Source organism: Rattus norvegicus, chromosome 2 (assembly GCF_021556685.1).
Source record: "Rattus norvegicus strain SHRSP/BbbUtx chromosome 2, alternate assembly SHRSP_T2T, whole genome shotgun sequence".
Taxonomy (NCBI): Eukaryota; Metazoa; Chordata; class Mammalia; order Rodentia; family Muridae; genus Rattus; species Rattus norvegicus.
In genome coordinates, this window is record NC_141535.1 from 249,860,148 (window position 1) to 249,871,604 (window position 11,457).

Here is an 11,457-nt window from a genome sequence, read left to right on the forward strand (position 1 = left end):
AGATTTCTTTTCCTACATTTCTGTTTTTCACACGTTATCCCACATGAAACTGTCAGGAAAGAGAGAAGATTTAGAACACAGTCCAGCAAAGAGTGGGAACTCAACACAGGCAAAGAAGAGATAAACCTCTGGGCAATGGAGCTATCTGGTCTCACGCAGAATAAAGAGTGTAATTTACTTACCTAAGACAAACTGCAGAGATACTGGCCACTGTGGTTTAAATGTTTTCAACACCCATATTGAAAGCCATCCCTTATGGGTTTTTAAGAGATGGAGTCAACAGGAACCCTTAAGAGGTGAGTAGAGGGCAGGGACTTAGTTCAAAGAGGGAATGTTTGCCTGGGATTTTCAAAGCCCCAGTCTAATTATAACACGAGGATGGAGCCTACTCATAGATAGATGGATTGAAGAGTTATTTGAGGGTGGGTATATTATAAAAATCAGGTTGCCTCTGTCTCTGGGACTCAGTCTCACTCCATGTACTATACCACATGGCATCTAGATTCTGGATTTTCCACAGCAAGAAGAGTTTCACTAGATGCAGCTCATGGCTTGTGGGCCTCAAGACTCTATATGTTGAATAAGGTTATGAAATATCTCTGTAAATAAAAAATATCCAATAAAAAATCTCAATTCAAATTCAATTATAGCAGCAGAAATTGCATCAGATACCACAGGAGCATGGTTTGCAGTCTCCAACATATCAGGTTTTTGGGAAAAATGAAGTACATGCCCTGCCAAATGTTATAGAAGATGGTGGTCTTGGTATGAGACAAGGAATGTATATACTTACTTACATTAAAGTTTAGGATAATAACAATACACAGCCCCGAATCCTTTTGTATCTATATTTGCTTGAACCTGCACTTACCATATGCTAGAATTTCATAAATGAGTAGGGACTCTGTCTCAATATGAGATATACTATTTTTTCCTTCTTTTATTTTTGAAACCTAGTGTCACTGGATAGCCCATTTGTTAACAATCTTGTCCTCTGGTTCTCAATCCTCCTACCCCACCCTTCTGAATACTGGAATTTCAGGGTGTGAGGCGCTACATCTGACTATAAGTTAACTTGATAAAATTTATCTACTTCATAACATTTTGAAGTCAAACATAATGTTAAATGGTGCAGTTCCTTCACATACAGAGGTAGAGAAAACCACCTATGTGCTTATCAGATGGTCCCTGATGTTTACATCCTGCCTTGTTATCAGCGGTGTATGAATTTAACTGAAAAGCTTTCTGGATGCGGGAAGCACACTTTAGGTGTGCTAACAAGTAAGTCGCCACAAAGCATGTAAAACATTACATCTCTATATACCATCTCACTAAGGAAAACTAGACCCGAAAGGTACAACAGTTGTTACTATAAGGGTGAGTGGAAGGTTGGCATCTTGTCTTCCTGTCAGCACAGACATAGGACATTCAGACTGTGTCATGTTGTATGGTGTGTGGGATTGCATTCTTGGATGCAGAAAGAAATATGTCCCATTCTGTTACACCCACGAGCCTTAGACTGCACACTGAAGGCCAGAATGAGTAAGAACTGTTCAAAAAGGGTGAGGTGGTGGGGTGTCTGTGTTGATATGCAACTCAGTAAGCAGTAGTTATTATGGTATCCCTACATTTAAACAAGTCTCTCTCTCTCTCTCTCTCTCTCTCTCTCTCTCTCTCTCTCTCTCTCTCCTCCTCCTCTTCCTCCTCCTCCCTCCTTCCCTCCCTCTCCCCTCCCCCCACCTCTGTGTGTGTGTGTGTGTGTGTGTGTGTGTGTGTGTGTACGTACACACATGTTTGCATGCACTACATTTTTATGTACTTGTCTGTGTGCCTATGTGTGGATGCAAGAGGTGACACTGGGCGCCTTCCTCAATTACCTCCCACTTTTTTATTTTTTTTTTCAGACAGGTATTTCAATTAACCTGGATTTCACCAATGTGATTAGACTGGCTTGAGATCAAGCTCTGTGGATTCCCTTTCTGTCCTCCTTGCCAGCACTGGGATTACAGATCTATTACAGCACACTTAGCTCTTTTACACTTATTCTGGGGACATGAATAGGTCCTCACGCTTGCAAACCAAGCATTTTATCTACGTAGCTGCCACAAAAGCCCTTAATCTGCCTTAAAAATCGTTATCGTTGAGAGATGGGATTTATAGATTTAATTTCCGTAACACTTTTTGTTTGCGAATGTTTCTGTGCTTCACTGTCCATAAGGTAAATACGTATTTTAAGAGGCTTACATCTGCGTTTCAGAACTGTTTTAAACTGTCAGAATGTTTTGTTTGGGGGATAGCAGGGTCTTTCCCTCGGTTTCCTTATCAGCAAACTATAGAATGTGCAGTGGTTATTTTAGCATTAGAAAGCACTTAGGACATTTGTTTACACTTTGTTTTATGACAGAATAAATAAGATATAACAGACACCAAACACATTGAGTAGGGGAAATTTGTTATTTCTAAGGTAATATAAACTGTCACCTTTGAGTTTTACCAGATGGAAGAAAAATTTCAGGTTTTGGAGTTGAGAAAGCAAATAAGCAAACCACAGAAGGGTGGGTCAAGCACAGAAAATGTCGTGTTGTACAACCTCCAATTTATGGCATTTATCTTCCCAAATTAGAATAATTTCCTAATCAATATTTAAGGCAACATTTTATATAAAGCTGTAATATTTTAAATAATTTTGTTTTGGGTAGGAAAACTCACCCATTGACCTTTATTGAAATCAACAAATTTAGAAAAGAATTTACTTGTGCAAACTGAATTGTACATTTCTCATCATCCAATATTCATGTTGCTGGAATTATTACAAAACAAATCAATGACTTACGAGAAAATTTTAGTTTTCATTAAGATAGATTCTACCACATTCAGAATACTTCCCTATTAGTAAAAAAATATTTCCATGTTTCTTAAATAAGGACATCTTTTAAAATTGAATACTTAATAAACGCTATATTTATGACATTATAATGTTTTCATACAGTTAAATCAAAGAGAAAATATAAGGCAATTGTTGAAAGAAAAAGCCTTAAACCAAATATAATCTTAGTGAAAAATTTACTCCAAATTCCCAAATGAAAAAACAAGTGTGTGCTGCTATCCTATTGGCTCAGTTAACCGTATCTGGTGGCTGGTGGATTAAGTTCTTGTTCATGCTCTATGGTATAAAATGCATCAATACCTTTATGGGTGTGGTTTTGTGGGCAAAGGTTGGACACTAAGAGCTGGTCCCCAGAAGTTGCTTCCACTTACAGCTCTTTGATCTAGAATAAAGAAGCAAATTTCTCTGGGCCTCAACTTCCTTTCTTACATAATGAGACCTCTGGAGTTTTGTCCAGCCCCGAAGTTTTAAGAAGCCATGAGAGAGTAGACTATTCTGTCACATGTGTTGAGGAACAGAGCATCATGACGTTTGTGCATGCATGCCCTGTACATGTTGTGCGGCACTCCGTATTGTCCCCAGGAGATCTCTAGTGTTTAACACTCACTCAACATTTAAATAGGTATTTATGACTTAATCACCACAGCTTTTATAATTGTCTTACAAAATTAATTGCACTTGAAATGGAGAAGAACCAATTTTATGTCATGAACTACACTGTCTCCAAGTAACACTGAATGACACATCAAATGTGGTGAAAGTGGACCCAGGTACCTTTTCATCCTCTGTGACTCTGAGAGGTGCTTATTATGGTGAATACAGACCACTGAGTGTTTACTACTCAAGAAATCTAATTATCTACACATTTTAATTATTTTAATCACACCATCTGTGTCACAGCATATCTTGGTATTCAGCTGGCATAGCTCAGTTTTCTGTCCATTACTCACCATCTTAATACACTGATGTCTTCATAGCAAAGAGTGTCTCAGTTTCACTCTGGTTTCATTCTATTATCCCATAGCTTGGTAATGCTGCCTTCTATAAGGTATTTTGCCACCTCACAAAGGTATTTTTTTCCTCTTTTAAATATGATAACAGCATAAAAACCTCCATTTTCTCCCCACTTTTCTATGCTATCTCTGATTTCCTGTTGTTTAGAATGCCATGTTCTTTTTTTTCCTAGAATACTTAATGGTGAAGTGTTAATGCAGAACAGGCGTAGGACAGCTTCTTTTTCAGGTCAGTTATTCTCTCTCCTCATAGAAACACAATTTATTGCTGCTACTGTACCCCTTATATTCCACCACGTGTAATTCTGCCCTTATATGAACACAGGCATACATGTGTGCAAGCATGTGTGTCTCTAGCCTAATAAGTTTGTTATAAATAGGGCTTCACTATACTACAACTCTCTCATAATTTAAGATAATTTTCAACTAACCTGAACTTGGTGTAAAACAAAGATAATCAGGGGCAACCGGAGAAATGGTATTTTTGTTTTGAAAGCCAGTCAATATGAACATTGACTCCATAGTTAAAATGTTTAGATAGATTGTGTTGATGCTAATATAAGCTTTGATATTTTATTCCTGATCACTGCTATTAATTCACATTTTAAGTTTATTAAAGCAATGAACAATCAACAGAAGCTAGTGCACATGGGAAACCCCTGGAGTTGCATTTACTTAGTAAATTTTCCATGTGTCTTTGAGTGACAAATGATAAACTTTCTACTTTGATTAATAATGTAAGTAGCCTATCTGACACTTCCAAAGAGGTTATTGATCAAGTCTACCATCCTAGTTTAAGGATAGATGACAGCTATTGACCCTGCAGGCTTTACTGAAATTTCTTAATACATTTTAGTGTTACAGATTCTAACATGTGATAAAATACTTCTTCCATGTTAATTATTCCTAGAATACAAACAAGAGTATCTCCTATACCCGTGTTAAGGTGGTCACAAAAGTAATATACGTCATTGCCAAACATGTAGCTGGGTTTTGAAAATCTGAACCAGAATGTATTTCTTTCTTTATAAATCAAGAGGATGTAAGTTTTGTTCAGGCAACCACACTGAAATGTCATCAGTGCGCCTAAACACGTGTACATAAAGCAACACCAAATGATCTAACTAGTGTATATGTATAATATATGTATAAATATAAAATAATCAGTATAAAATAAGAGGTCCTCCACCTGAGGAACTGAAGAGGAATTGGGAGAGAGGAAGTGGTGAAATGTATAAGTAGGGTATAATCATATATGAAACTCTAAAAGAAAAGACATACTTTAAAATACATACATACACGTATACATGCATACATACATACATACATACATACATACATACATACATACATAATTTGAAAATGTCTTGGATTTTTTACTCCACAAGCTTCAGTTCACACCTTTGAAGCTGTTTGAGCCTCAAATAATCCAGTTTTTGGAATAGTGGGGATGATGCTTCCTACAGAACTATTTTGAAGTTCTGCTCTTGACTCATCCTGGGGGTTAGTGGCTGGTGCCTAATAGTACGAGTACAGTTCATCACTGTTTTATGTAAGGAAAAGCGGGTATTAAATGTTGTTCACTGTCTTCCCAGCATGCACACTTAATTCCAGAACAGGAAGAGAGTGGATTGTTTCAGTAGCATTATTTTAATGTTTGCTGTCCTACCACTATATGTAAGTGGATACACACAGAAAAAGTGATTTATATCCAAGTGTTTAACAAGTGTTCATCTAACCTGACATCCCACTTTCCCTGCGAAACTCTGTCCAGTTGGAAATTGTTTCTATCTCAGCAACAGTTTTGACAGACTCATCTGCATGTTATTGGTGATTGTACTGTTGCTCTGAGGCTGCTAAAGTCAGCTTGCTCCACTTCTCTAGAAATGGGTGTTTCTAATGATCCAAACCTTGCTCACAGACAGAGTTAGAACATTATGGGGGAGTGCATGTGGTGGTTTGAATATGAATGGCCCACATAGGATCATATATTTGGATGTTTGGTCATTTAGGGAAGAGGAGTTACTTTACTTGACAGAGATTAGGAGGCGTGGCCAGTCACTGGGAGTGGGCTTTGAGGTTTCAAATGCTCAAACTAATGTCCTGATGTCCATTTCTTTTCCTGCTGCCTGCCATTCTGGATGTAGAACTCTCAGCTTCCTCTCTAATACCATGTCTGTCTGCATGCTGCCGTGATTCTTGCCTTTGACAAAAATGAATTAAACCTCTGAAGAGTAAGCCAGCCTCAATTAAATATTTTAGTTGCTTTAGTCATGGTATCTCTTCACAGCAATAAAAACCCTAAAATATGGAGCAAGATTGTTGATTTGTACTTCCTTCCTTCTATACATTGTTGCTTTATGGTGCACTTATTTTAATTTTGAGTATTATACAAATTCATAATTTGATGTTTTGATCCATATGTAAATATTGGTAAATCATAGAAACTGATTCAAACACCTGGCAATATGACTATATGACATTATGGGAAAGGCAAAACTAAGAAGCAGGAAATTTCAGCATTTCTAAAGTTTCAGTGGAGGAAAGATGAACATGTATGATATAAAAGGCTGTTAGGGCAATAAAACATTTTGTATAATATTAAAACGATTGATAGATGTTATTATGCACTTGACAAAGTCCACATGTAACACGGTGTAAATTAAGTGCAGACTTGACTTGGTGGTATGAATGTAGGCTTAGTGAATCCTGATCTAAGGGTTCTTAAAGACCATACTTTCTGCTTTGTTACTCCCCCAGAAACAATAGCTTTACACCGTTGAAATTGTTTTATGTTCAAATTCCATGTTCTGATATAGAAACAGTAAAATACCCAATGGGAGACTGATGCGATCCTTAGAGATTCCCAGAGAAAACATCGAGTTTTACAGAAGATCCTAAAAACATCTCCACTTTAATCATTCCACTGGGATCTCATTCAGAGTTAGGAAAGAGTAACCCAAACTGAATGTCTCCTGTGTCACAGACTAGAATTAATTGTTCTGCAAGTCAAGATACAACCTATGAACAATTAGACCTCTCTTGTCCCCAAGAAGGAGTGCAGAGGATGCACTGCAAAGTAAGTTGTGGCTGAAAATAATGGACAAAATAATGTTTTTATTGCTGGTGTGTGTGGCTACTACAATTCTTGAGTTTAAAAAACACCACATATTTTTAAAGTTTAGAAATTTCTAAAACATGAAATAATTTTTGTGGAGTAAACAAAACAAACAAACAAAATACAATCCAGAAACAACCCATCAGGAAATTTATGAGCAGTTAGTCTTTCCCTGTGTACTTTTGGTTTGGGTGTAAAGTTTTAGTGCTGTGGAATTGTGACCCATTCTTACACCAGGGTTATAGGCATTGAGCAAACAAAATTATTGCATCAGTGAGATACTAATATTAAAATCTAATACTTACAACTTTTCAGCTCTTGTAAAAAATGTGGTGTTTTAGGTTATAAATAGAGACCTTTTGTTTTTTACAATTATGACCGTGCACTTGTGTACTGGAAATACCCCAGATTAGCAATCTGACATTATACAGGATGCCCTTCATATGTGATAAAGATTTGTAATAACAATATCTTCACGATTTCTAAAAATTCAAAGCAAATAAAAAGTACACTAAATAGTTCATGTTTATGTTCTGTATTATACTGAGAAATTAGAAAAATTAAAAGCTTAGGAAGTAAAATGAAATGCTATTTTAATTAAGAAAATATTCATGCCTGCCTAAAGCCATACTAAAATTCTGAATAAAACATGGCTCCTGTAATTGGACCAAGTTCATTTCTTGTGAAGTTGTTCTAATTCTGAAGCTGCATATGTGCAGGAGCCTGGATGTGGGAGGCAAGGGTTGCCATGGTGAGCACACATCTTTTTGAGAAGTTAAATTAAAAAGAAATGTGCATAAAGACCTCTCAGCTCATGGTATATTCTGGAAATTGAAGGTGCCTTTTCTCTCATGACAACTTGGTGTGGTGGAAAGGCATTGGCCAGGTAGGGCATTTACAGCTCAGATTTTAAAGACATCAGCTTTTTAAGGTCTCTTGGAAGTAAGAGATCCCCAGGTTAGGTAACTGCCCTTAACTGTTGGGTAGGAAACAAGCTCCACTTATGCTAAATTAATAGATTATCAGAGTTCAGGACATTTTGTAAGCCTGAGGGATTCAAATACAGTTATTGCTCAGTACACCCCTAAATAACTTTAGACTCGACTCGATAGTTAAGGAGAAGTAAAATCACCCCTGAACCCCACTTTCTCTCCCTTCCCTGCTGTGATGAGTACTTTGAAGGAAGCCTGGCAGACTGCTCCATTCTTTTCCAGCAAGACCTCCAGGTGGTTCCCTAGACCCCAGCAACTGGGAGTGCTTGAACCAGAGACAGATGCACGTGTTTCAGAAAGGCAGTAGCTTTTGAAGCTCTAGAGCACCCATGAGCAAGTGCTTAGGGCCTGAAGAACTTACCCCCATGCCCTCAGAGGGAATGTGTCATTTCAAACTAGGAGCCAGCTGGGACCAGATATCTGGGTGGAGGGTAGGTTGCAACAAAGAATGTAGGACTTGGTAACCATGAGGCATCCCAGACTGTGCTCCCCTTCGCTTTCTATCGCCTCTGGTCAACTTTATTAAAAATAAAAGGGAACTTTAGCAACTGGAATACTGAGCTTCTCATAGGCTCAGCCTGAAACAAAGAAAAGCTACTTCCTAATACAGTTTCTCTTGCGTTGGAGGAATCACGTGTTCACTTTCACTGGTACGCACTCTGCTCGCCCACGCGATGAAACCTCTATTGTGCTTAGAAATTTTGCTCAGGTTAAAATATGCTCAAACACAAATTGCTTCTCATCCATCAGCAGAGCCCCATCTAGAGACTCGGTTGCACATGCTCTCCTGCTGACCCAATTACCACTGCAGGTAATTCCGATGTGCTTAAGTGTACTGGGAAAGTAATAGCAAAGAGCAGGTGGAGGCCCGCTGCTTCTATTCCCACCCACCCCCTCCTGCTTTCTGAGATTCCTTTTGATGGAGAACTTGGAAAGGAACGTGGGAGTCACAGATGGTTCCTTCCTGAGGCCGATTCCCAGGAGTTGTGAAAGTAACCCCTTCTCTGCCTGGTGAGGTGCCACTTGCTTTGTGCCTTGGTGGGGAGGGGCAACCAGCAAGAGAGGGGGGCGGGGGCGGATCTTTTCTCTCCCCAATCCTGATGGCCAAGTAGTGTAATGAAGCAATTTTTGCAGCCATCTCGGTTATGAAGTCACTGTTTTTAACGACAATCTGTGCAGCCCCCACCCCCATCCCGCCCCCATCTTGACTCTAAATTTGGTGATATAGGAGATCTCTGGTAGCCCAGCTAATTGTCCGCAAGCAGGGTGTCACAGTTACCCCAATGTTGGCGGGTCTTTGCTCCTTTTCCAAATACAATCCAAGGCATGTCCTGAATCCCTAAAGACTCCGGAGGATGCCAAGGGACCCTGAGCTGAACCAGTGAGGTTCCCAAGCTTCTCCCGCAGAACACAAAGGAGTTGCCAGGCTCTCCAAGCCAGGCACCTTCCCTGACTCCAAGGAAAGCATTCCCCATCCTTTCCCACTTCTTTCTGTCCTTTAGTCTTTCCTGCTTCCCATCCTCTTCTTCTCCCCAAACCCCACCCTTTTCTTTCTATCCTCAATGACATACACCCCAATAATTCCTTTATAGATAGCAAGACAGTAATACACCTTCCAAGATAAAGCACAAGTGTGTGCTGCCACAAGTGTGTGTGTGTGTGTGTGTGTGTGTGTGTGTGATCACACTTGCTCTGTCCCTCACCACGGGGAAAGCGGACTGGATACCCCAGGACAAAAAAAAGAAAAAGAAAAAAAATTGCAGAAGGCCATATCTCGCAGGACCCCGTGGTCCTAGCACCAGTGCTCCACACTGGCTCCTCACCTTTCCTTTTCGCAATATGTAACCCTTTAGGGTCCCTCGACCATCCAAAGCTCTGGTCTCCTAAAGCACTTGTCCAGCTAGCGCCGGATTCCCACAGACCGGCAACCGCCCCAACGCTGAGGCACGCGGGCCACCTGAGCCTCCCAGATCCCCACTCCTCGACTGTGGGCAGAGGTCCCCCAGTGTCCTACTCACATCGCAGGAAGCAGAAACTACCCATGAGGGTCCAGGGAGCGAAGGCCTTGCAGCTGCCGAGGGTTACTCCTTAAAGTGCTCTGGGGTCCGCAGTGAAGCCAGTAGGGAAGTCCTCCGAAAGCAAAGGCAGAGGGGACTCCGGGCAGATGCGGTGTCAGACCATGGTGCCACTGCCCTTCAGGTGCAGGGATGGAGAGGTGCCCCGGGGGAACCAGGAGCCCGCCGGGAACACCACTGCGGCCAGTCCCCGGCCTCCGCCCGCCCAGAGCGCCGCGCTAGCGACCGTAGCAGCAGCAGTGGCGGCGGCGGCGGCGGAGGCGCAGCTCCCTCCCCGCCCCCAGAAGGCTCCACAGACAATAAATCCTGGGTGGAGAAGAGAACGGCAGCGCGGGCGAATCGTGTACCCAACTCGGTTGCTGCCCCGGACGGCCGCGACGCCTCTCAAGAGGCGAGGGACCCCGTGGCCAGGGGCGCAGCAGGCAGTGGCCGGGCTCCTCCGCTCCCGCAACTGCGGGTGGCGGCGGGGGTCCTGGGTGGGCGGTTGCAGGTCGCGCTGGCCCAGAGGCTGGGTGGCCGTGGCTCGGAGCCCGGGGTTGGCCCAGAGCGGGGTCCTCCGCGGTGCCGCGGCTTGGCGCACAGGTGCCAGGATTGGCAGACGAGGCGCTGCTCCTGGCTCGCGCCTGTGACTCCCCACTCTCCCCGCCCCCTCTCTTTCCTCCCACCCCCTTTTCCGACGACACCAGCTGCAGCTGCTTCAAAGTGTGAAAAATGTCAAGGAGATTTTCCAGGGCTCAGAAAGGATGACCACCTTCCCAGACCTCAGCCATTCTTGCTTGCCCCTGGTGACCTCTACTTGGACTCCTGCAATTTGGAAGAGCAAGATCTCAGTCCCGCGGAGAAATGAAATGTTCTAGCTTTCTCTGGTTCCGTTATCACCCGCAGCCTTTAGACAGCCATCTGAGCTCTCTAGGTCCCTCAGTTGCCTGGAGTACACAAAGCAGGTGTCATCAGGCTCGCACCGGGCAGCGCGGGCTCCCCGGGGCGTTCTCCCACCGGCCCCGGGCGCTCCTGCTGGCGGCGCGGCGTTCTGCAGCGCCGGGAATCCGCCAGCACCGCGGCTATAGGCCTGTGCGCTGGGTGCTCCCACACCAGTTCTGTGACGCTGCGCGTGGCTCCGCAGGCTGCCGCTCCTGCTATCTCAGCAAAGAGGCCGCCAGGAGCGCCTCCTCGGGGTTTCCTCCCTGCCTGTGTTGCCCGCTGCAGGTTGCAGGCTGACCAAGAGAAAGGTCTCTGCTTGTGAGCCTAGTGGCTATCATAGAGACTTAATGGCAGCTTTCAAGACCCCTTCTTTCTATTTTGGTCTGGGATTGCTGCTCCAGGGAGGTGCAAAAATGAGAAGTGTTTCCCAACTTCCCTTCTTCTATTCACA

General features: G+C 42.6%; 1 protein-coding gene across 7 annotated transcripts in view; it reads right to left on the reverse strand.

Moving 5' to 3' along the window:
- The window catches only part of Lrrc7 (leucine rich repeat containing 7), a 479,249-nt gene extending 468,172 nt beyond the window's left edge, over positions 1-11,077 (reverse strand). For 3 of the 7 annotated variants that reach the window (XM_087614691.1, XM_087614685.1, XM_087614702.1), the window contains exon 1: positions 10,029-11,077. In XM_087614691.1, coding sequence (XP_087470817.1) covers positions 10,029-10,030 — 2 coding nt within the window. In that variant the 5' untranslated portion in view covers positions 10,031-11,077. 7 annotated transcript variants of the gene reach the window in all.
- Positions 11,078-11,457: the final 380 nt, after the last annotated feature.